At 38.6% G+C, this 25,334-nt stretch overlaps 2 protein-coding genes across 2 annotated transcripts in view; both read left to right on the top strand.

The window, feature by feature from the left end:
- Window positions 1–5,445: 5,445 nt before the first annotated feature.
- Window positions 5,446–11,038, top strand: nmt1b (N-myristoyltransferase 1b). Its single transcript, XM_068305373.1, has 12 exons — window positions 5,446–5,535; window positions 5,629–5,734; window positions 6,682–6,826; window positions 7,018–7,145; window positions 7,320–7,411; window positions 8,105–8,221; window positions 8,363–8,533; window positions 9,162–9,270; window positions 9,456–9,626; window positions 9,755–9,922; window positions 10,068–10,205; window positions 10,572–11,038. Exons 1-12 carry the CDS (start codon window positions 5,519–5,521, stop codon window positions 10,593–10,595), a joined length of 1,386 nt encoding a protein of 461 aa, XP_068161474.1. The 5' UTR covers window positions 5,446–5,518; the 3' UTR covers window positions 10,596–11,038.
- A 664-nt stretch (window positions 11,039–11,702) lies between these two features.
- svild (supervillin d) overlaps window positions 11,703–25,334 on the top strand; it is a 41,960-nt gene continuing 28,328 nt past the window's right edge. Inside the window, exons 1-2 of the mRNA XM_068305161.1 lie at window positions 11,703–12,083; window positions 24,182–24,689. Coding sequence (XP_068161262.1) covers window positions 24,328–24,689 — 362 coding nt within the window. The 5' untranslated portion in view covers window positions 11,703–12,083; window positions 24,182–24,327. The remainder of the gene's footprint in view (window positions 12,084–24,181; window positions 24,690–25,334) is intronic.

The raw sequence follows: 25,334 nt of genomic DNA, 5'->3' as shown, positions 1-25,334 counted from the left end.
AGAACAATCGCAAAAAAGAAATGACAGGATATTGTTGGCAGAATTTAGTATGTATAGTGATTTTGCGTGGAGTAAAGGCATGCTGCACACAATCTTTGGGGGAAAGTAATATGAGCCAACAGGCAATAGATGCTTGTAAATTTTGAATGTGGTTGATAAGCTTTGTCTTCTTCTACCAGCCACTTGGCAGGCATCCAAACCAGTATATGGAGGTTCACTTAAAGCACAGAATTAGTTTGGCTGCTAGAATAATAGACGTGATTGATTCAATTTGGAAGGCGCCATGGACTACTCCCAAAAGACTTTTCCTGCACCGAATATAATTGGGTTGGGGTCTAGTTGCATTTATGAAACATACCTGAAAGTTTCTGCAGTTGCTTAATGTTGAAAACATCATGCAGAGACTTTAATTTGAGTTTGTTATCTTTACAATAATTTGAGTAGCTTAACCTGCTATACCATGTTTTTCATTTCCTTAAGTTACAGGACTCCTGACATTTTTGTGTTTACTTTTTACATTTTATCTTCATGAAAGTGACACAAAATTTAATTCTCCTCACTGTGTGTTGTTAGACAATATTAAGCTGCCACTTACCACAGCATAGCAAACAGATGTTACATGTTATAAAATAAGAATTTGTGAATTTTCGAGGTAATTGTAGGTGGATTTTGTTGCCCAGATTTGCTTTTACTTCTTTCCTGTTACTAGTCGTAGCTTCATATTGAGCAGGCACATGTAAGGTTTCCCTTTTCACTTAAAAACGTAAGACATTGCTGTCATGAATCAATCATAGCAAATGTACCTCAAGAGTGAATTTGCAATAAAGAGACAAAAGCAGCTTTTAGGTTGATTTGTTGAAGCAGTTAAGATCTTGAGTCATTGAACTGACTTATGTTCTTCTTGCTTTTCTTTAAATAAAATTACAAGGTCAAAAAGTTCAGCAAATGTGCAAGCATACAGATGCAAAAAAAAAACAACCCAGACTTTTTTGCAAGTACTGAAAGTGAAAAGTGATGAATTGTTTATTTAGGCCATCTTCAACAGTGAGCACTAGATGAGCATCTACACATCAGTCATGTAGATAAAGTATTTAGTTCTGAGCTAATGGATGCAGATACTGTTGTACCATTCCCTCATCAGGTCTGGCAACATGGCCAAATAACATCAACAAGGCTTTGCAATTGCTGATTAAATGAAAAGATGGTGATTTTTGATCAGGGACTTAGTTCTCCACTAATTCCATAGAGAGGAAAGAGATTGCTGCTGCTTTTTCCAAATACACCATAGAGTTGGAGCGCTGGATTTGCAACTAATTAAAAAAAAATCCCACAGTTCTTCCCACTGGATATCTTTTTATAATGTTCAATGTCAAAAAAAGTAAAACAAACAAAAAAATAAAACACTAGGGATTTATTATTTATTGATTTAAGTCTGTGAGTATGTGAAAGCCCCGACTTTGTCTGAGTTGCCTTCACCTCTGGAGGGAGCAGGTTAATTTAGTATCAGGTTCAGCACCTTTGTCAAGGTAGACAGCCCATCAGGATGAGTGACAGCTATGTGGGAGATGTGTGGGATGGATGGTAAACTTTTTGCAATAAAAAAAGACTATTTTTACACTGACACTGGAAGCCTCTAAAATGCTTTAAGTGATGACATTTTTGAAAATTTGCAGCTCAGCCTGAGCTCAATGATTTGAAGAACCAGACGTATGTAGATACTTTATTTGAACTAGCTACGGCTTGATCTTACTAGATGTGTGTCTTTACTCGATGTGTGTCTTTTAAAATAATTCATACAAACGGAAATCTGTATTCAGAAGTGACTTAATACATTCACTCCATCAGGTGGTGATTGTTAGTGTGGCTACATTTGCAATTCGTAGATATTGCTGTATAATATTACTGAGTCAGTCGGTGGACTATAAGGCCTCATCCGCACGATGACAGATTTTTTGAAAACACAACTTTTTTGTTGCATTTAAGCCTTCCGTCCATACGACAACGCAGATATCCGGAACAAAAACGCAACTTTTTAAAAACGCTGACTTCTTGCCTGCGACGAAAACCTCGGTGACGTCATATTTATGGGCCTGTGTGTTGTGACAACAAAACACGGAGGTTTCCTATTGGATAAAATTTGACTCAATACTGCCACCACATGGTTTGGCATGCTTATAGCTGTCTTCGAAAAACACACTGCTGCGTTTACGTGTGGACGGAGATTTTTTTGAAAACGATGTCGTGTGGACGCGAATTGTTTTCGATGCGTTTTTAAAAAGTTGTGTTTTCAAAAAAAGTCCGTCATCATGTGGACAGGGCCTAGGATGTGTTTTTACTTTCTCTATCATTGCTTACACTTTTTCCATTCATTCTGTTGTAAAATTAAAAGAAACAAGAAGAGGAAAAAAGAAACAGGCAAAAAGACAAAAAAAGGCATTCAAGCATGATTGAATCCGCTCATTATTTAGAAATAAGGAGAACAGCTATTTTATTATCTCATCATTCCTATGCAGTAATTATGAATATTTATTATACATTTGTTTGAAAATCAAGGCTGCCATGAAGAATTCAGTTAAAAGCATAAGTGAAATGGAGTGAGACAACGACAGAGAAAAACAGGCTGAAAAAGAAATCTGACACACTGAGTCAGAGGATTTAAAGACGAGACTCAGCAGAGGGAAACAGAGATGCAAAGATTGGCTCTCATTCATCCGATAGGGCAAACAACAGGGTTGCAGACAGAGAGATAGATGAGAGAGATGAGGGAAGAAGAAAAGAAAGGGAACCAAAGTGAGGAAGATCTTGTTCAACGGAGAGATCACAACAGTACAGATCTATTTACAGATTAGTAATGGATCTGACTGTGTGTGTGTGTGTGTGTGTGTGTGTGTGTGTGTGTGTGTGTGTGTGTGTGTGTGTGTGTGTGTGTGTGTGTGTGTGTGTGTGTGTGTGTGTGTGCGTGTCTGTGCGTGCTGTTGTTTTTCATGCAAGCATACACACATACATTAAACAACAACACCCTCCACGTACACACAATACTCAGTAAATACACCTTCGCCTGGTTAACCTTGTTTGCCCCTGGCAGGAAGCACCACATTGTGGCTCAGCTTTTTTGTATGTTTATATATGGTACAGGGGGATATACTGACGTCTATGCCTCAACCACACTAATGTAAAGAGCAAGTGCAATTAATACAGGGTCTGGAGTGATTACATCCGGAGTGCAGTTTTATTTAGAGGGTTTAAACAATGTGAAGCAACTGACTCTGCTGCTAAATGTCTTCTGAAAAAGAAGAGAAAGCAGTGGAGACATTTGAATGGCTTGTGCTTTGTGAGATGGATATTGAATGCTGTAGAAAACCATCAAGAATCACAGGAAACAGATCAGTCAAAAATGAATCTGTCTCATGAGAGCTCAGCGTCCAGTCAGTTTGTTCTTAATGTCACCTTCTTTTGGGAACAAGCAAATGTTTCACCATGATATAAATAATAACATAATCATCACATACTGAAATGCATTGGTTCAAATGTGTTTTGTATTACCAGTTCTTATTTGCTTCATATCCATAGCTTTAGTCTTCCACAGCACTGGTATTTTAATATATGTTGATTTTTTTATCATATGACTCATGACATAGGACTCAATCCAAACTGTTTGCCAGTGCATTATATAATATAGATTAATGATATTATGAATTAGATAATTTCAAATTTATAAAGTCCATGATGTTGCTGATGGGGCCAGTGAAAATGAATTGAGTCAAAAATAGACCAAACTCTACTGGAGAGTGTTAATATCATGCTCATGAGTATGCTGTGATTCAGACTAGCGATTAATTTAATCATTTTCTCTGCAGTGATATTAAATTTGTTGTTAACGTAAGGAGATGACATTAATCATTCAGAATGGTATGAAATCATTAATACATTGAAACCAAATCACTTGCCTTCTTGACAAAATGGGTCTATTATTTTTCCACATTGTGAGAAATGAAGACTTGACTCCCTCATATGTTTTATTTGCCTTTCAGATGGAATTGTGTCTTTTTCCATATGGCCAAAACAGGAATGAATCTCAGTAAACAATACAATAAATAAAATTAACGTTCATGTTCATTGCTTGCCTCACTGGTGCCTCTGGGGCATCCAGCTGAGACACCTGCATCACCAGTCATCCTTCCTGTATCCCAACACATGGCGCTTCCTCTGTTGTTTATGAGATTTGCTAACTACTTATGGGACTGCACAATTTCCACTTCTTTACCTGGAGAGTTGACAGGTGTTAGCAGCATCATTCTCCTATTGATATTCAGCATTGAGGCTACCATTATAATGAAAAAAGAGACTGAAACAGTTCCAGGCACTTCACAGGTGCGGACTGCATCTATTTTACATGCATATCAAAAATATAAAGAAATCTTTAAAGAATTGCGATGAAAATTAGACCATAAAAAAAAAGTTTTAAAGATGCGAAAGCAGGATCGGGCTCTCGAGGGTGTTGTACAGTATTTGCAGGTTTTAAAACCACTACAGCAAACTTGTGATTGGTTATATCGAGCTATTTAAATGAAGTGACAAGTACATGATGGCACAATAAGCCAATTATCAGCTGATGAGTTAATTAAAGTCAGGAACAGTGACAAATTGTGCCCTTTTTACAGTAATTCCCCCACTCTGACTGTACAAAGTCTGATTGCACTGATTACACATAAAAATATTGAAATATTGAGTGGGGATGAGAAAGGCTGAATCACATTTTTTTAATGAAAGGAATTGTCCTCCCTTTGAATTAGAATGAGGAAAACTACTAATACATTCTCAGTATTTCAAGGAAATACTTCTATAACAGACAATCACATTGTGACTTATATATCCATTATCTTAGAGGCCTACAAAACAGCATTAAAAGTCAAAAAACGAAAACTTTTCTTTACATTTTCCTACTATAAATCTCAGCTTGACCAGTTTTTAATAATATAATTTAAATTTCTGAGCTGCTTTGCTATTATTCAGGATTATGCAATCCCAGTCTGAAATGATTTTTTTTTAATGACATGACTGTACTTTTTGATTAATAATAGCAACCCTATAGATCCAAAGGCTACTGCTTGTTTTTGTGTGGAACTACTTGAAAATGTGCTGAACAATTATCAATTATTATTACAGTGTTCATCAAGTCCACAAGGGATTTCTAAGTGTGGAAAATAAGTTTAAAACAGACTGCGGTATATGTGAACTCTGTGATTAGGAAACTTGAACCAATTAATTCTGTACCCTGGATCAAGCTGCTCTAAGCTGACATCTGCTTTTGTCAGCTGCTGTCTTACATGTGGAAAGACATATTTAGTTGCCAGCATTGCCTAGAGTCATCTAACGGCTGGGTGGGCGTTGGGTTGGGTTACTGAGGCGTCCACTATTCTCCCCTTGCTGCAAGATAAGATAAGAGCTGAAAAGCCACAAGTGTGTCCAAAAAACAGCTCAATTCACCCTCAGCGTCAAGAACTTTCATTTGTCCAAAATGACTGATTCAACCTCGTGAGTGTGATAGGATTTTAATCTCTAATTTTTCTTGTATAATGTTGAGCCTTACAGTATCCGTCAACTTTGGTGCATAATGATGTCTTTTAGGGATAAGAAGATGACAGGGGATGAGAGTGGGAGTCTAAAAAGCACAAAAAAGAAGCAGAAGAAGGATGCCTGGAGAGCAGTGGGACCCAAGGACCCCTTTGCCATGGTATGTGTCTGTTTAATTTAATGTGAGTGCATACATGTAGTGATGAAGCTATGCTGTGACAATGTGACCGCTCATAAACTTGTCTGTGGATGCACTGTGCAAATTGCTGGAGGGGGGGGGGGGGGGCGGTCTGTGTGAATTCTTCTTTTGGTATCTAAACCTCTGGTCATTAATTTTTTATGCCTGATGGGAATGTGTATTATCTCTGCTTCTGGTCAGAATGAATAAATCAAATATATATTCATTATTCTCAACAATGGATTTTGCAATTGATAAGCCATACTGGCTGTTATAAAAGAAGTTTATGGATGTGTTTAATGAGCTCATGCTTGGAATGAACCAATAAATGCAGTCCTACAGTTTTTTAGTTTACCAAGTTAATCTATGAAAAAAATGTTTGACCTTTGTTACCTGTCTAGTATGTGTATTTCGATATAGAACGGCAATGAAGTATTTAATTGTGGTTTTATGCTGTGCCATGCAGGACAGCCATAAGGACATTATTAAGCCTAGTTTGTTTGAGGATGAGAACTCAGCAGCCGACACCTCAACTAATTGATAATTGGCATGCTTTAACCTAAAGTTAGCACACACTGAATAATTATCTAAATGTACATCTATTTCTGGGAAGCCATAACTTAGCACATATGGTGGGTATTTTGATTTATGCTGAGTCAGCTCAAAAAATCAAACTACTGGATGTTTTCAAGCTCCATTAAAACTTTATTCAGTAAATTATGAGAGACATATTCCTGAATTAAGTTTCAATCTCTTTATCAGAATCAGAAATAAATGAATACCATGTCACACACTGAACAGTTACATGCGTCTTAAGGTTTTGAGCGTCTAGATTTATCGGACTAATGCTGCTGTGTGAAAGTCAAACGTTCATCTTCTCGACAAATACCATAAAGCAAGTTATTCTTTTCTGTCTTGTCCTGTTTTAGCTGGACTCTCTACCGGAGAAGAAGCAGCAGGAGTTTCAAAAAGCCCTCCACCTCTTTACCTTGGGCCCAAGTCTTCCTAAAACACTGCAGCAGGCCAAAAGACACCAATATCGCTTCTGGGAAACTCAACCTGTCCCCAAACTGGGTAGGAAGCAATTCTTGTTCTAGCTGCTGGGGGCTAAAAGAATTAATTAATTTGTGACATTCATACCTTCTTTAACTCTTTCATGTGTGGCAATCGTCTCATCCGACTTTGCCAGTTAATGAATGTATAGACCTATTTAAAAATATTAAAGGTTTTGTGAATCAATTTAATATGTACCATTCATTATGCAGATGGTGGAGGTGATGGCATTGTGACATGTGGCCCAATAATAGACGGTGAAGCCAGGGTCCGTAAGGAGCCCTACTCACTGCCTCAAGGTTTCTCTTGGGACACTTTGGACCTGAGCAACCCAACGGTGGTAAGTTACTTCCTGCAAGCCGCTGTACATTCATCATTAGCAACTGCATCACACATCCCTGTCATACGCTACTCTTTTAAAAAGAAGGAAGTGTTCAGTGTTTTGGAAAAGTGTCAAGTACGAGAAATTGACTCAATCCAGGCAAAGTCAATGCTTTCCCATCTGTTATTGCAGCTGGGGGAGCTATGCACTCTACTAAATGAGAACTACACAGCAGAGGATGACAACACTATCAGATTTGACTTCTCTCCAGAGTATCTGCAATGGTAAGCTTAAAGCAGATGCATGTAATCACTTGTGATGAATGGAAGGAACAATTTTTTTTTTTTGTACTTCATCCATTTGAGACAGAGAGCTGATTGTGTTTTGACAGAGAGACAATAGATCAAACTTTTGAGAAATATGTTTATTTGCTCTCTGTCAGACAGATGAATAGACCTGATGTAATTATAAATCTAAATACATCATCTAGGCAGCTTTCTTAACAAAGCAAACTAGTACAGCAACTAAAAATGCTTGGATACAGCGAGCTTGAAGCTAGTTGTTATATATTGTTTATTTGTCTCTCAATGACTGGAGGTAAACAATAAATTGATTAAGTTACTATTGGTCAGAGATATGCCAGCTCACTCGCTGTCTCCTTATGATAAGCTAAACTAACCAGTTGCGAGCATTAGTCTTAATGGAGTACAAAACCCTTTTTTCTCCATGATCTGCATAAATGGCATCTCCACCTTCAGGGAACTCTTGCATCAAACATAATAGCATTTACTTTGAAAGGAACTCTTTCCATTAGCATTTCGGGAAATGACATGGTTCTTTGCCTTGAGGTTAATGAAAGCTGTCATATTCATTTAGAACAGTCATCTCATGCTCATTTTTATTGGGACTTGGAGTTTACTTTATCGACTTCTATGTTCACAGTTATTAAGCAACCATGTCATTCTTTTCCTCTTAAGGGCTTTAAAGCCTCCAAACTGGTTGCCCCAATGGCACTGTGGCGTTCGAGTAGACGCCAATAACAAGCTGGTTGGCTTCATTGCTGCGGTTCCCACGGATGCTCTCATATATGAGATGTGAGTAGTTCATAAATATGCAAAGATACGCTTTTATGTGAAATCTAAAAAGAAATATTGGTATTCACAGCACTTTGCAACTAAACTGTGGCAATTTTCCTGCAACTGTCTCAAGGCAAATACTGAAAACATGTTTTGCAGGAAGAAGAGAATGGTCCAGGTCAAATTCTTGTGCGTTCATAAGAAGCTACGCCTCAAGCGAATGACTCCAGTTCTGATCCGAGAGCTCACCAGACGGGTCAACCAACAGGGTATCCACCAGGCCGTCTACGCAACTGCTGTTGTGCTTCCAACGCCACTGAGCTCCTGCAGGTTATAACAGCTACAGAGATTTAATTAGCACTTAACTTAAAGCTAAAATTAAGCCACAGTTAATGCATTTAATGCCACTGAAAATAAGATTCTTTGCATTATTTACTTTCTGCAGAGAATGTTTAGAGCAATGCAATTTCATTAAATTATGAGGACCATAGAAATCTATTTAAAAAAATAATCAAAACATTGATTGAGATGAATTTGATGAAAACATAACAGTCCTTAAGAAGCACACTGATGAAGCTTTTCAGTGCTAAATTGCTTAATAATTATTCCAATTATTAAGCAATTTAACATTGAAAATTAATAGTTTTTAATTCAAAACTATTTATTCAATTAATTGTTTTGAATTAAAATTGATAGTTTTAATTCAAAACTATTAGTTGATTAATCTAATTTATTTGTTACAGAAATACCTTAAGATTGACATTTCTCTATCAACTTGTGTGGCTTCTATTCCCCTGAGTAGCAGACATGTCATAGTTTATTATTAATATTACTATTAGTATTATTATTATTATTATTATTATTATTATTATTATTATTATTATTATTATTATTTAAATGTTAAAATGAAAGTTAGAAAAATCTTCTCCTTTTCAGTCAAACAAACTAATTCTCTTAGATACTGGAATCGTCCTCTGAATTCACGAAAACTTGCCGAGGTGAGCTACCCAGGTCTGAGTCAGAGCATGAATCTGCAGAGAGCTGTCAAAGTGAACCGGCTGCCTGAGGTTAGTCTGTACTGCCACCATGAGGTTAAAAAACACAAAGTAGGATATTTTCAGAACACATCACTTAAACTGCAACTGACTTTTTGAAAATGTGTCCAGAAAAAAATACCTTGATTCAGATCATTATTAATAACAGCATTCCATTTTGCAGTGTGTATTTTTCTTGCTATCTCTGACTCTCAAAGGTGACAAAAACAAAAGGTCTGCGCCCTATGACAAAAAAAGACATTGCTGGGATTCATATTCTACTCCAGGCCAACCTCAGCAGGTTTCACCTCAGCCCCGTGTGGTCTTTGGAGGACATAGACCACTGGCTCTTGCCAAGGGAGAATGTGATTGACACCTATGTTGTGGAGGTCAATAATCTTCTTTATTCCATTTGTTTAAAGATAGAAACCATTTTTATCACCATTTTTGCTGAAATACTTTCATATAATGCTGCAGTAGTCAGGAATTGATTCAACTCTCCGCTTCACACACACAGGGAGAGGATGGCGCACTGACAGATGTGATTAGCTTCTACAGTGTCTCCAATAGAGTGCTGAATCACCTTGTCCACGCTGAGTTGAGAGCAGCTTATCTTTTTTGCATTGCTACTACTGACACTGATGTGGTTGATCTCATGGAGGACATGCTGGTCCTGGCAAAAGCTGTGAGTGTGTACAATTTTTTTTTCAACTCCCTGGGATTTAAAAGCACCAACAGTTTCAAGTTTTAAATTTAGCATTGATGTATTTTAATGCAAACAGATTTTATTAATGGATATGAAAATGAATTGTTTTTTACCTCACTGACAGAAACGCTTTGATGTCTTCTTGGCTCTTGATGTAATGGATAACAAGCTCTTCCTGGAAAGGCTCAAGTTCAGCATCAGTGACACAAGCCTTAATTACTACCTGTACAACTGGATGTGTCCTACTATGACCCAAGACAAGGTTCGGATTCCTGTAATATCTCCATCTTTCAGGACAAAGTATTGTGATTTTCTGCATTCAAAGGTCTTCGCACCATTCCTCTCACTGACAGTGATCTCATAAACTCTACTTGTAATGTCAGCTTTGCAAGACTCATTTAGATCTAATAATGAGAAAAAAACTCCCTTTAAAGCTCAATTAATGATAATTAAATGTTCTTAAACAAACACTCACAGAACTGCAAGTGATTTCTAGAGAAATGTACAAGTGAAAAAAGCTGTTTGTGTTCTTATTAACACATCTTAACACACTCTCTACACTCAGTGAGCATACTTTTTATACCTGTCATTAATTATTAGGTAATAAGAATAAGCATATGTTTTACAGGTGGGTTTGGTGTTACCTAACTAATCTGAAGGTGGATTGAGTGATGACAAAGAACAACAGTCACCGATCGGACATCAACAAAGGAAATGGGTGTGATACCTAAATTGGAACACACACACACACACACACACACACACACACACACACACACACACACACACACACACACACACACACACACCAAGATATACACCTGTGAAAACGGAAGCGAAAATTAATTAAAGTAATAAAGATGAAATTCCATTTGTATATATAGTACAGTGATCACATAATGTCCATTTGTAAATGTCTGAATTCAGAATTTTAGCAAGTGTGTGATTCAAGTATTCAACTGTGGAAGATCATTAATCATTCCTACACACTTGTGAGAACACAAACGCCTACAAACAATGTGCCTGTAAAATAGAGACAAAACTTGTTTCTAAATGTTTAACCTGAAACAGAATAATAAACAAAGCATTGCCAAACGGGTCTACTGTTTTAATAAATTTAAAACCAGTATTCTCTCATGCAGACCAAAAATATATGGAATAAAAAAAAATTGGCATTGAGCTTGAGTCATTTCCTTGTACAGTATATTCCTAACAGAGCAGGCTAAGATAAATACCGAGGTAATATGCACAATGGTTCCTATCCAAAGCAGCAGCATCTTAGCAGTAGGGGGAGCTGTGACCTTTAAAATACAGTACACTACTGAAGTGCAGTACTGCAGCTTCAGACTTCACCTGATTTGCCACATGTTGCCTCCAACAACCCCATATGTTAAGAGAATGCAGCTAGACTATTGTTCTTATACAGTCGATACAGGTCACGTCGCAGTCAGTGACGTTATGGAAGCGGTGCCAACGTTTAATCGTGTGAATACTTCTCCGCGTGTGGGGTTTTTAAAGCTTTGCTTGCGTTTCCGTCTCAAGTGTTGGAATGTGTATGAAGCTGAACACACGCAAAAAAAAAGAAAGAAAAAGAAACTCTTCGTAAATGTTTGAATTTTCTGCAAAGCGTGCAATTTTTTCTCTTAATTTCCGTTGCGTTCCTCAAAGATCTATATCACAATTTGGATTCCTGGATGTGAGAATGGGCGTTTACCAGTTACTCGTGAATGCACCACCACGCCGAGTGTGGGCCAATCAGAGACGAGAAAGCGTTTGAAGTTGCTGGACCTGCGGACTGGTTCCACCGCCGCTTCTGCACCGTGAACGGGAAGGACGGTACAACGGAGCTGCGTCTGCCTTCATTCTCAATGGAGGATGAGTAAAGATAGCCATTCTTGAATAGCGTTTGACAAGTGTCCATTTATTGTTTGTTTCCGTTCATTTCCTCGAGGACTCGCCCTTGTCGCTTATGCCGAATGACGTGCTGCGGTTAACTTCGGAGTTGTTAGGAGCTTCAAAACATTGGTTTGCTATACGTGCTCACAGGACCTCAGGGTGCCTTATTCTGTTTGCACAGCTGAAGAAATCAACTTAAGACATATCTCCGTGGATGTTTGCCGCCCTCCTTAAAGGACTACAGGTAGGAAGACAGTGTAACTACACAGTTCATGTTGTAACTTTGTAATAATTACTCACATTTGACACTACCTCAGGTTACGTTTCCATGGCGCTCTGTTGACGCTTTACCATGAAATGCGTCATAGTAAGGAAGTGTCGAAAACTTATAATTGGGTCAAAAAGTACTGTCATTGCATTAGTTGTTGTTCTTCCTGAACCATTAGCCCAGTTTTCACAGTGACAGCAGACGCTGCACCATAGCAGAGGTACAGTGTGTGTGTGCGTGTGCGCACGGGCGTGCGTGTGTGTTTTAATTTTGTGCAACTTATCTTTACAGCTATTTTGTGCTATTTCCACAGTATTTCATACTGTTGCTGTGTTTTGCAGTGTCCCCCCCCCCAACACACACACACACACACACACACACATACACAGGAAAAATATTTGGTTTTATGTCCTTACCTGGGTTTTTGTGGGTGGGGTACATGCATTTTTTTCCCACATATGCGTGGGTTTTCCAGCTTTCATCCCACATCCAAAAATAAGGAGTACTGCATAGGAGAACCGACCTTTAATTGGAGTAAATGTGAGTGTGAAAGGTTGTTTTTGTCTTACTATGTGTAAGTATTGTAACTGGCCACCTGTCCAGGGTGTGCCCCACTTCTCAACCCCGACAATCCTGCACAGGTTTTACAAAAATAAGATAGACGAATGATGAATGGTTAGATTTACCAGTGGTATGCAGTTTACTTTTAAAGTTGATTGTTGATCTGTTAAAGAGAAAAGAAGAGGAAGTCTAGAGTAATGTGGTGCTCATTGTGTCAAACTGCTGAGCCTGATTAACATCGACACATTCTAAGCCACAGAGCCAAAAAAGTATGTTTTTGTCAGTCTGTGTGTGTGATTTTTTTTATTTTTACTTTTACTTTTGGAGAAAGACAGCACAGCTGTGATATGTTTTCTGCTGAAGCTGATTTAAAATATCTTCTCAGAGTTTGGAACTTCAAAATAATACATATTTACCCATGGTATACCATGTCTTACTTTCAGTTGTGAATCGACAGGCTTACCACAGATTAGGAATTTCTCTATTCAGTACAGTCAGTACAGCGCAGGTCATTTAAGTTATCAAAAAAACCGACTGGAATCAAAGTCATGTTTACCTGTACAAATATGACTTTGGGCTATACAAATAGTTGAAAACGGCTTAGGCAATGGGTACATTGAGATGGGCAGCAGCTTTATTCTCTTGAAATATGGACGACACTTGTAGTGTGTTTATTCAGTATGTATTTCTTTCATCTTTTTCTTTTTTTATGATTTCAGCTGGATTTATGACTTGTCCCATGACTGTGAGTTTGGCTCTCAACAATAATTTAGTTTTGGGGAGGATAATTATATGTTTATGATGCTATATATTAAGAATTTGTGCAAAAATGGTCCCCCAAAGATTGCATTTACTGTCATCCTAGTGGTGATTTCTTCAAAATGGATATAAATCATTTATATAACAGTTGTCACAAAACAATGAAACCTATTGAAGCTAAATATCCAAGGGCTATTGTATTTGAGGATTGACAGACTGTAATTTTCCTCGCTGTATGACATCCCAGCGATCTGTGTCACAACAGGTTTTCCAAGGCCTTTCTCAGCCAGGTGGTGTTGGGCAACACAGAGAAAGAAATCTGATGCATGTCATGATAAGAAATTCTCAGTGCATGAGTGCCATCCATAGAGCAGGACAGCACTTGCTTGTGTTTCTCCTTCACACAGGATGCGGCCTTTTATTACTGTGACTGCTGGGAAAAAACAGATGCCTGAGGTATAAAGTACCGTCACCACTAAGTGATATCCAACCTGCTCAGAGCAGCCAGGGAGAACGTGTCCAAGCAAGGAGGGGCTCCAGTCAGGCTTTTTTTCCCCCTCCCACTTACCCTTTACCTGTCTTACCTTTAGACCATGTTAAGAGCCCAAACAAAGAGACAGAGACGCTCCATTGTTGTCGGAGCAGATGTTTGTCCTCTGTGGTGGCTTTAAGTCACCTGAACGCTTTGTATCAATCTGGTGTTGCATTGTTTCTGCAGGAGTGTAGTTAATCAACACTGCCAAAGGGCTTTCTGACGCATGGACATTAAGGGCGCCTGGTGGCTCTTCAGAGCGAGTTTTAGTGAATGTCTGGATACAGTTTCAGTTCCTGCATGACTAACCATCTTTTCTTGAGTGATTGTTTGTCCAAATAAATATTTATGATGAATGATATTTCTGTATCTTTATGCAAAGTTTATGACAATAATGTAAATAATGACATAGTTTTAATTCATTTTTAATTATTAATAGTTTTTACAAGAGTTTGAATTGGGATATGAAAAACAGCCTCAAACTATATTAAGGTAATAAAAAATGTGCAGTAGCAATAGAGTATTGTGATGTTAACACTCCTAAAGGACTGTTGTTTTTTTGGCTTCTGTAGAGGTTCTCACTCCTTTTAAAACTTTTGATTATTTCATGGTATCTCACTAAGCTTATAGCTCATGTGCTATACTGCTGTTTTATCAGTGTTTTATGAAGAAGGAATACATATGGTATTCGGGTTTTGTAAATGTATTTCCCAGTGTTGTTCAAATGAGGGATGAAGAAATCTTGTTAAACTTAGATTGTAAATTGGATTTAAATATATCATTAAGGCTTTTAAGAAGCCTCCGAGAGAGAACAACCCAAAATAAGTACACAATTGCACTGAGTTGCTTCAGTTCAGTTCAAAATTTGCAATTGCTTTTATATCTGTTTTGTTGAAGAGTCACTATTTGACACTTGCTTTTAATTCATCTTAATATTTTTACATTGATATTGATGGGCCTATGGTTATTCAGTAATTATACTCAGTGCCAAGCAGTCAGAGGTCCTATGATCTGATTCATGAGCTGTAATAAGTTACAAACATGTTTTACACATCTTAAGGGAAACAATTTATTACAGTAGCTTTCTCATTTTCACCATTAAGTGTTTGCATAGATGTGTGAATTAATATGCCACAGATTAACTGTAAGACTTGGCTGGAAAAAGTCATTCACCAGATTTCCCTCGGTTAGGTCTGCCCCCCCCGCCCCCCCTTAAATAGTTTTGATGTCAGCTGCACAGCCAAGATGTTCTGCAGCACTAATATTTACAGAAAGCAGAAGAGATGTGACAAAATGAGCAATAGGAACTCCACAGGGAAGAGTGCTCGGGGTTACCCTCAGGGTAATCTCCACTAAGACATATTTATAAACCTAGATAACAGTTAGAGTGGCCTGTTTCTGGCTTCATCACTTCTATTGTTCAACAGTTGCACTGCCAAGCCCACTTTAGTAAGCTTTAGTATGTCTTTAGTATGTGTAATGTTTGCACTTTAACATGTGAAAATCTATAAGAACTGTAATTTGATTTTTTTGCAGATAATTTTCTAATAGAAGAAAGACCAAGACTTCTCTCAGTCCTACTTTTTTGTTTCTGTTCAATGTTAGGTAATTTCATCTGTCACCATTTTATAAATAAAAATAAAGCTTTAGAATGTCAAACAGAGTGTTTTAGAATCAGAACAATTGAGTCAATGGACAACCTCTTCTGTGAATGTCAGCGAGGGATTGTTGCTTTTCAGCCCATGTGAAATAACTGATTATGCAATGAAGCGTTGATAAATAAAAAAGATTTAAACCATATGCAAGGATATAATTAAAGCATTGTGTTACAACACCACATCATTTACAAAATCTAAAAAAGCAGTGTAAAATTAAAATGTGACAATATTCCGAGCATTACCATACATTGTCACCTTTATTAAACTATAAAACTGTTTGCCTTGATATAGCTTTTGGTTTGATTTGACACAATCCTTGACTTGACTGGACTTGAGTAGACTGGACTTAATGTGGCCAGACATCAAATGCAGTCATGATTCACTAGCTTATATGGGTTTACTTGTATGTTTTATGCTAAGGTTAATATTGTTGTCTTATCTCCTACTTGTAGTGCTTAGTTTAGTGGAACTACAGATGTCACTTTTTTGGTAAGACAGTACGATTTTTACTCTTTCTCTAAAGCGTACTTCACTAATGGTCATCCTTGTGAAACTATGTTGTTACATGGATTACACAAAGCTTCCATGCACAGAATGCATCTGTAATTGTTTTGTAAAGGATTTTGACCCTTACATGAAGTTACAGGCTTTGAATCAGTTTCTTTCTGCCCCAATCAGCAACATTGCAATTTCACAGCATTTTACGTATTTCATAGAAATCCATATTTATTGGTCTGAGAAAGACTAATGGCCCTGACGGCCTATATTTTTTCCACATTAAAGACTTAAGTTGGCATTAAATGGTTAATGCCACTACTGGTAATACTCCTTCTCTGTCAAAACCCATCCCCCATCAGCAGAGGAGACACCCTTAACCACTCCACCCCCTGCTCAGCAGCATTCCAGCTGGCCAGATGCTGTCTTCTCAGCACAGTGGACACCACAGTGCTGAGAGAGAAACCCAATGAGCAGGATTCTTCCACCCCACTGCCCCCCCAAACTCACCCCCACCCGTTCTGCTCACATCTCTGTCTGTGTTCAGTCTGTTCTGTAGCTTACAGGCGACTATTCTGGTGATAATGTCCATGTTGATAAGGTGTCAGCAAGTAGAAAAATCACATTATTTGCTCATCGTTTGCTATAGTGAACAATGAGCAAAAACTTTGGCGTGTTTAACATGAAGAGATTTGTGGAACTGCATACTGCTACATTATACATGCTACATTATTATCATACATTAAAGTCAAAGCAGTTCAACATCCAAAATACATTATATTTATAGTTACTGTATATTAAATCTCACCCCACTGGGGTGGGAACTATAGGTACCTATCTGGCCTTGTGTGGGTAGGTGCGTGCATCACTTCTTTGCTCAAAGACTGTTAAAAATAGAAGAATGACATTGTATTGACAACTTTGTTACATACTATAGTAGAGAGTTTATAGAGTACTTGATAATAAATTAATTAATAAAACTGGAAATGTGACCTTTGATGTATATTTTTTAGATTTTAATCTATAACACAACTACTCGTCTTATTAAATTCATACATAATAATATCTGATGTATATTTTACTTATATTATCATCATTCCTTATGAACATTACTTCAAATGCGTTAGGATGATTACTGACAGAGGGATAAAATTAACTGTTCTTTTTACGAAGGGTATAATTGTCATCCACCTGTAACTGAGTGAAAAATAAGTTGTTGTTTTTTTAGTAACTTGTAATTTTTTTAAAATTTCTTCCTCTGTGGCACTTCTTATATTTAGTTTTATTGTACATATGTGGTAGAAAGTGGCCTTACAATCTAGTATTAACATGAAAGATGAAAAATTAGTCAAAGAAAACATCAGTTCTGCTCAGAATAACCTGTACCGTAGCTTTCAAATAGCTGCCACAGCTTGTATTCATGAATGCCCCTGTAAATGTGTACATTTTGTTATTTTTCACCTTAAAATGCTGGCATTTTTAATGCTGTTAAGGTGTTGCTGTAGTTGGGTAATGCTTGTCATATGTCAGTCTGCAATAGGCTAGAAGTTGGAGCAGGGCTATATGTGCTTCTACTGTAGGTACTGCTGTACATCTGGCTCATAAAACCAGTGCGGGTGTTTTATTCAGGCCCACATTGTGTGTTGTATATGTGTGAGTTTGCATACATACACCCAACCGCAATCAAGCTTCTATGCTTGCAGCCTTTTTGGAGCCAGTGTGTATTTATGTTGGCCTGTGTTTTGTGATTCTTTAGCTACATGTCTTTGTGCTCTACTGTGTGTATGTGTGTGTGCGTGTGCGTGTGCGTGTGTGTGTGTGAATTTGCTTGTTTGCTTTCCCCGACGTCACATTTTAATGGCTCTATTGAATGCAACAAATAGGAAGCCAGAAGGCTGGGACAAAAGCCTAGCCTGTAAAAAAAAAAAAGGATGTAAACAAAACACACACACACACACACACACACACACACACACACACACACAAATGATCATCTGTTAACTCTCATTGCCTTATTGAGTTTGAATGCCTTATGGTTGTGTTGTCCCTTCTGATAATGTTTTCAAGTTGGGAATGCATTGCTTTTCCTGTAGATAATGGAAGTGCTGCCTCAAGTGGGTTAGTACAATTTTTACAGTGTCAGTTACTTTACCAAAGCACGTGCCCTGGGGTTGTTATGTCAACTGCCTTTCGGGTGACTGGCTGCAGTCAGACTTCTGGTAAGAGGGATTTAAGGGAGTTTGTGTCTGTGAGAGAGAGGGAGGGGCAGGTAGGGATGGATTAGAGACTCAGAGCCTCTTTTTGCCCTACTCTCCTCCTCTATAACAGCAGTGGCTGATCCTACCCTCCCTCCACCCCGTACCACTAGACAGGGGCCCCTTGGCACCCTGGAGACACATGCCCCACAAAGCCATCGCATCCACCCCCACAAACGCCTGTTCTGTCTACAGTCCTTTCCATCATCTTTCCTCTTTCCCCCTGCTCTCTTGACCTCTGCAGTTCTCTGAATTTTCCTGTTCCTTCCACTCTCCCTCTCCTCCTTTGAAGTCCATTCCCTTTTTTTGTCCTTGTCCTTTCCTTCCTCCTTCCTTTGCATTTCCCTTCTGCTTCATCCCCTTTCTCCCTCTTTCCCTTTTTTCATCCATCACAAGAATGAAGGGTGTTTGTGAACTCAACACCTTGAAGTTCTGTGTTAGTAGGGGCCCATTTTAACAGCATGAAGTGTTGCGAGCCTCTACAATTGTAGAACATCTTTAGCCAGCTGTTTGAGGCCCTGAACTTATACAGCATTAAATGTGAAAAAAGGACTTTTTAATGAGAAAAACATTAGCCAAACTATGATTAACTGTAGTATGTGGGGGGTTTACAAAACTGACACCTCCTGGACCAACCCCAGATGTTTTTGATGCCAATTTGGTTGAATTGAATGGTTAGGAGCAAGGCTCAAAGTACAATATGTGGAAGACAAGGTATTGATTTAGATGGTTTGAAGGGAAATACTTTTAGGTTATTTGAAAAAAATTTTTTCCAGTGTGTAAATTTGTCCTGTTCTTGCTGTCACCTCTTTTTGAGAACTTTCTGTTCATACTTGATCAGTAAATACTCATACCAGGGAAATAAAAGAAAAAAAGGTAAACAATATATTTATGAGTCATCTATCCTTCCTGGCCAGTAAAATTACCAGTAGCCCCTGCTTTGAAGAAACATCCGTCTTTTGTTTTCTTCCATCATGGCCTTTGAACTCGCTTGAAAAGTCCCTAGTGTTGCACCAGCCGGAGTACTTGGTACAGTCCATGCTCTGCCACTTGGTTTTCTCTGTAGAGAAAAGTTTCCATTCTCTACCCTCTTCCATCAGGAAGAGCGAGTTATGGCCTCCTCTCTTTTTGTGCAGTAAAGGAAAGTTTATGCCTTAAAGTCTCTGAGATGTGTTACTAAAACATGTGCAGTGGTTTCCATGTCACAGTATAAGTGTTGGCGCTGAATGAAAGCCTCATCTGTGATCTGTAAAGTTTGAGAGATTTTAAATCTTTGAAGAGTCAAAATACAGGAAGTTTCTGGTGTAAGTTTCTCTTGTGTCAAATATTTGGAATGATCAGGGGGAATGTAATCATCAATAATTCCACTGAAGTTGAAATGAATCAGTGTTGAAAATTGTAGACATTTGTGCAGTATTACAGTGCCTTGCGAAAGTATTGGCCCCCAAAAAACTTTTTGACATTTTGCCACATTTCAGGCTTCAAACTTAAAGATAACCAACTGAAAATATTTTTCAAGAATCAACAATGTGTGAGACACAATCGTGAAGTGGAACTAAATTTATTTGTGTTTCCAAATAAAAAACTGAAAAGTAGGATGTGCAAATGTGAGACCAAATGGCACACAGGTGCACTCTATTTGTCATTGTTGTCATTTAGGTCAACATTGGATCATTCAGAAGTCATCAGAGAACTTCTGGAGTTGTTTAGCTGAGCTAAGAGAACAGGGGGCCAATACTTCTGTACATCCTACTTTTCAGTTTTTTATTTATAAACACATTATAAGATGTTGAATAAATTTGGTTCCACTTGGTGGGGGGCCAATACTTTCACAAGGCATTGTATGTGCGTCTTTGATTGCTAACTCTATGTGTTCCATCTGCGCTGTGATGTCTGTCATTTAATTGATGGTTCCTGAAGGGTGTGTGTTCTCTGCTAAAACTTAAAGGCACAGTGTTTGTAACAGGACTTTAAATATTTGCCAAAGAGAGAACATATGCACATACCACTGACCAATAAAGTGCCCAGTTTATCACTTTGCCTGTTATAGCTTTGCCATGGGCATTACTCGCTTAAAGAAACAGCCTGTGCATTTTCATGTAGTCAAGATCTGTTGGTTTCCCCATGTAAATCTACTGTTTATGAGGAGGGTGTAGCCTGCATTCCTTTGATGTCCTCCTGTGAGGACATGTGAATTCTGAACAAATATACTAGTGGGCTATAGGTCAGCTCTTACCTCTGAGGAAACCCTCTGCCTGCCCCCTGTCTTGAAATGACTCATTGAGTTAATGTTATACTCTATGTTATATTATATCGTCGAAATGTAAGCAGGACCAAAAACACAAGCGAAGTGAGTTTGTAAGTTGAGACTTTACGCCAATATTTAGTGTGTCCTCCATCAGTAGTCCTTCGCCTCATGGGTTGGCACAACCTCCGGATGTCATCCTGTAGGATGGTGTCCCACTCTTCACTCAGAGTTGCCCAGAGTGACTACTGAGTCTGTGGAGATGTCCATGCTGTCACACTTGCTTAGTCATCAAACCCTGTAGGATTTCAGTGGGGTTTAGAGCAGGGCTCATTGCCAGTCATTCCAGAACATCATCCCAGCCATGTTGCCCCAGCTGTAGCATGTTTGCAGATGCCATACCCCGTTTCTTTTTATGGTGCCAGATCGTTGTCAAAGTTCTGGGTTCAAATCTGCCCGAGGTTTCTGTGTGGAATTTGCATGTTCTCCCTGTGACTGCAAGGGTTCTCTCCAGCATCTCCAACATCCGCCCACCACCCAAAACGTGCATTATGAATGAATTTGTGACTCTAAATTAATGTGAATGTCATTTGTTGTTTGTCTTTCATGTGACTCTGCGATAAACTGTCCAGGCCATACCCTGCCACACCTCAATGTTAGCTAAGTTAAGCTCCACCCCCCTACCCCCCGCACCATACCCACAATTACAGTGACCCTAATTAGGATAAGCAGTCAAACGGACACTCAAACTCAACCACAGTCTACAGACACAATAACGTGTACTGTTTTGTTTTGTGTGTTTGTTTGTTTTTTAACCAGCTTAGATATCACCGAAAGCTTCATTTTATGTTGTTGGCAAGCTCTTGTCAGAGGTGTATGTGAAGATTATGTCATGCCATGTTTTCATTAATGCTGAATAAAGCCTCACTTTGAGCTTTGCCTGCATGAATATAAGGATATAAAGTCTTCTCACACATTTGAAATACTCTGAAGTTTTCTTGGTTCTGCAACTTCTACATGTGTGTTGTATTGCACATATTAGTAGGTCAAGAACAATTATTATGTAATCTAATGTAAAGCAATCTGTCAAGGTCTTTAGAGAACTAACTATTGAAAAACCGGACCATACTTATAAGAGGAAACATTTGCACTTAATCTGACAAAGAAAAGGGCATGTTTAACTGTTGAGCCCATTTTAAGTTTTCCTTACCCAGAGAGGACAGCTCTCAAGAGAGTTTTGGACATTCGCCAGGCTCATGAGTAACATCTTCTGATTAATTAAGTATTTACGAAGGAGGATGAACCATGGTCAAGGAAGTGACTCATTTGGCTTTATTACAAAAGATCTTCCTCTCAAGGTTATTAACAACTCTAACATTTGGTCAACAACAGGTCTATGAACTCTCAGAGATCAGGAACAAACTACTCTATTTCTTTGTATGCCCTAGAGGAGCAGAAATATTATGAGGAAACATTTAGAACTGTTGTAGCTGCACACACAAGACGAATGCACTTTTCTTAGTCAAACATGTAATATTTGTACCTTTAGGACAGACAGAGCATGGTTTCTAATCCTTGTTGATGTCAAAACAAATGTAAAGGGTGATGCCTTCCTTTAAATCTACCTTTATCGTCATGATCAGGAGCCAATCTGGTAGCATTCTGTTTACCAATTACTGTATCTGTTCACTCCTTTATTTCAAATGAAATATCCATAAATAGCTTAAGACACGCTGGATTGTTTTGGAAAACCAGTGTTCTTGGATGAATTCAAATTTACTGATAGTTGCTGATTTTTCGTGTATGACTCACTACAGTGTTCAATCCCCCTTGTTGCTTAAAATAACACCGGCACCTCCCAAACAAAGCAGCCTCAATGTGCTCAGGCTCCATGGACAAGCTTTAGTGCACCATGTAGCGCTCCTTTTATAGGTAATGACCGAGGTGAATTATGTGAGTGCATAGTCCTGAAATCAACTTTCAAACTTGGATCTTTTTGCCCTCTTAGTGTGATACAGACTTTGGAGTGGCTTTCAGTTCCAACTCTAAAGTCAACTTGTGTTTTTGTTGAGCAAAATGGCTGTTTTGTCCATTAAGGCCAAGAGAGCTTCAAATTCTACTAGTGCACCATTTTTAGGCATGTTATGGTATTTGTAACATTAGATCTATGGATTTAACTAACAAAACACAATTAATCTTCAAGTATTACACTTTTCACGCTAGAGCTCATCGAAAGTGATTATTGAACTGTGGAGCTGAAGCCTCCAACCTTGTAGGTGGATTATCCATCATTCATGCTTGAGTCTATGGTATGTCGATGGTATTTCTGAGTCTATGTAATTCTTACACTACACAGGAGAGAACATGTAATCATCAGATATCATCATAATCAACTCTACTCAGTTGGGGCTATGTTTAGCCAAGCAGTACCCTTTCCACTGAGAGAGGAGACTGGATAGGTCAAGGTGAAGGCTGACACACACCAACTTGTATTCAGTGATATGATTTGATGTGGAACAGAAGCCATGTTTTCTTTTGTTTTTTTAAGTTAGAAAAAGAGTCCTGAATCTTTGAAAGTTTTATAGCCAAGCAAGTTGCCCGGGGTCAAAGGGGTGCAATACTATTTGTCATGATTCATGACCAGACTCACCTCTCTTTTCCTTCCTGCTATGGCCCATTGATCACTTGTCTTCTGTAGTGCTGATGTTCTGATTACAAAAACTGTCCAGACATTACTTCCACTCATATTTCCCTCATACCCATGTTCCTTACCACAGTGTGAAGGCCAATTTGTTGAATTACATTATATCCTGTGATTTGAAGGATGCCAGGGGGCTACTTTATTCCCTTGCTCGTCTTAAACAAAATGTACTTCCTTCTTTTCACCTTTTTCCCCTCTTTTTGGCTGTCCTCGGATATAGGCCCTGAAGCATTGTAAAGTATATTTGTGCTTTGACATATGTCTGAGGTAAAAGTCTTGTGTTTGGAGTGGAGAAATCAGAAACCGCACACATATAATTTTTATTGCTGTTGTCATCTTGGGATGCATTTAAGTGAGCACAATTATCAGAACTCTGCATTCAGGCCATTTGTGGTTTAGCTGCTCTGGGAATACTTAATGGAACAATTTGAGCTCAACCTACCCTCCTAATTCTTTTACCTAGAGTCAAAAGGTATTAAAAGTTACCCTCTTTTGTATACAGAATCCCTCTATGCATGCATTGCTTGAGACTCTTTGTTTGTGCATGAGATAGGATGAGTGGATGAGATTAAGATTCATAACAGCGATAACACTTCTAGACACACAATCTGCATCAAATATTCCAAGAGGTGATTATCTTGGATTGACAGCTTCAATTACCCAAGTAAGAAAATGAGAAGATGTTAGTTGATATTATTTCAAGTGAGTCCAGTGTCTCGTTGCGGTGATCAGCTGGCTGACAGAAGTCTCTCAGTGGGCCTTGGTTTCCAGTGTCTAATGAAAGCTTAGAGACTGCGTACTTCCTATCAACTTAAATTTTACTCTACAATCCTGTCTTCCTAATAATGTCTTCATTTCTTCTTTGCAGCACTGGAACAAAGTTGATGGAGTGAGACATTGCTGACAAGAGGAACCCACAGGAAAGTTAATATCTGGGCTACGACATTTGAAGTGGCAACTACGACAACTGAAGTGGCACTCTCATTTAAACCCTAAACATCATTGAGCAGCGCAATGGACTCAATTGGCACCTTGCAGAGCTCGGCTCCAGAGACCAAAGCTGAGCGGATTGCTCGCTACAAGGCGGAAAGGAGGAGGGAGCTTGCTGAACGCTATGGAACTTCAGATGATTTCACCTCCAAATATGTCCGCAGGGACAGGAAAACCGGCGACACATCTGACGCTGCATCTTCAGAAACCAGGGAGAAAAAAACACATGAGGATAATGGATCAGAGCACTTCTATACCAGGAGAGGCCTCAGGAATAAAGCAGCGGAACATGTGGAGCAAGCTGATGAGCGCACCCTCGATAAAGAGGTTACCACTGACCTCAAAACAGATGCGGTATCCTCCACGAAGATGTCCACTCATTTCAGGTGAGTGTTCCAGCACTGTCACAAATTCAAGGCATAAATTGTCTGTTGCATGCCGTTCATGTGAGAACGATCATCGTTCTCAAACCAGTTAAAGTGAGGTTGGAGGGCGGGCTCACTCCAAGCTAACTTACATTTTCAAATGTAACCATAATTTATTGTTGAGATAGACTGCTGACAATAGATCTGGTTAAATCCGGTAAATGCACAAGAACTATGTACAGTCATTTCTCTGTAAATGCAGCTCTGATTTATAGAGAGGCAGCTTGGATAATAAATCTTGTTATTAGATTACCTTAGAAGGCATTGCTGACTCCTAATGAGTAAAGAGGAGTTGACAAGTGGCAGATTTGTAAAACATTAATGCTATCTTCTGTTGAAAGTAAACATGACAGCCAACATTTCCAAAATTGGACATGTATGCAAAGCAACGGACTGCGTCATTTATTTTGCAAACATGCACTGCTTGTTTTGGTTCACTTGATGGTGATACGGTGATATGCAGAAAGTCACACGTTGAACACTTGAAAATAACAGATATTCTCAGATTGACATTGAGGGTTTTTTTTTATTAGTTGCCAAGAATGTTCCTCTGAGATGCGTGTAGGGGTCATGAGTTTGGGGATTTTTCAGCTGTAATCAAGCTTG

The sequence above is a fragment of the Antennarius striatus genome, chromosome 21 (genome assembly GCF_040054535.1).
Source record: "Antennarius striatus isolate MH-2024 chromosome 21, ASM4005453v1, whole genome shotgun sequence".
Classification (NCBI taxonomy): Eukaryota; Metazoa; Chordata; class Actinopteri; order Lophiiformes; family Antennariidae; genus Antennarius; species Antennarius striatus.
This window is presented reverse-complemented; position numbering and strand designations above follow the sequence as displayed.

What these genes read in the sequence shown, in the direction of transcription:
- nmt1b (XM_068305373.1), top strand. An exon ending in ACCTGAGCAACCCAACGGTG is followed by an intron (nt 7,146 to 7,319) that starts GTAAGTTACTTC and finishes CTGTTATTGCAG; the next exon opens with CTGGGGGAGCTATGCACTCT. An exon ending in CTACTATGACCCAAGACAAG is followed by an intron (nt 10,206 to 10,571) that starts GTTCGGATTCCT and finishes TATGTTTTACAG; the next exon opens with GTGGGTTTGGTGTTACCTAA.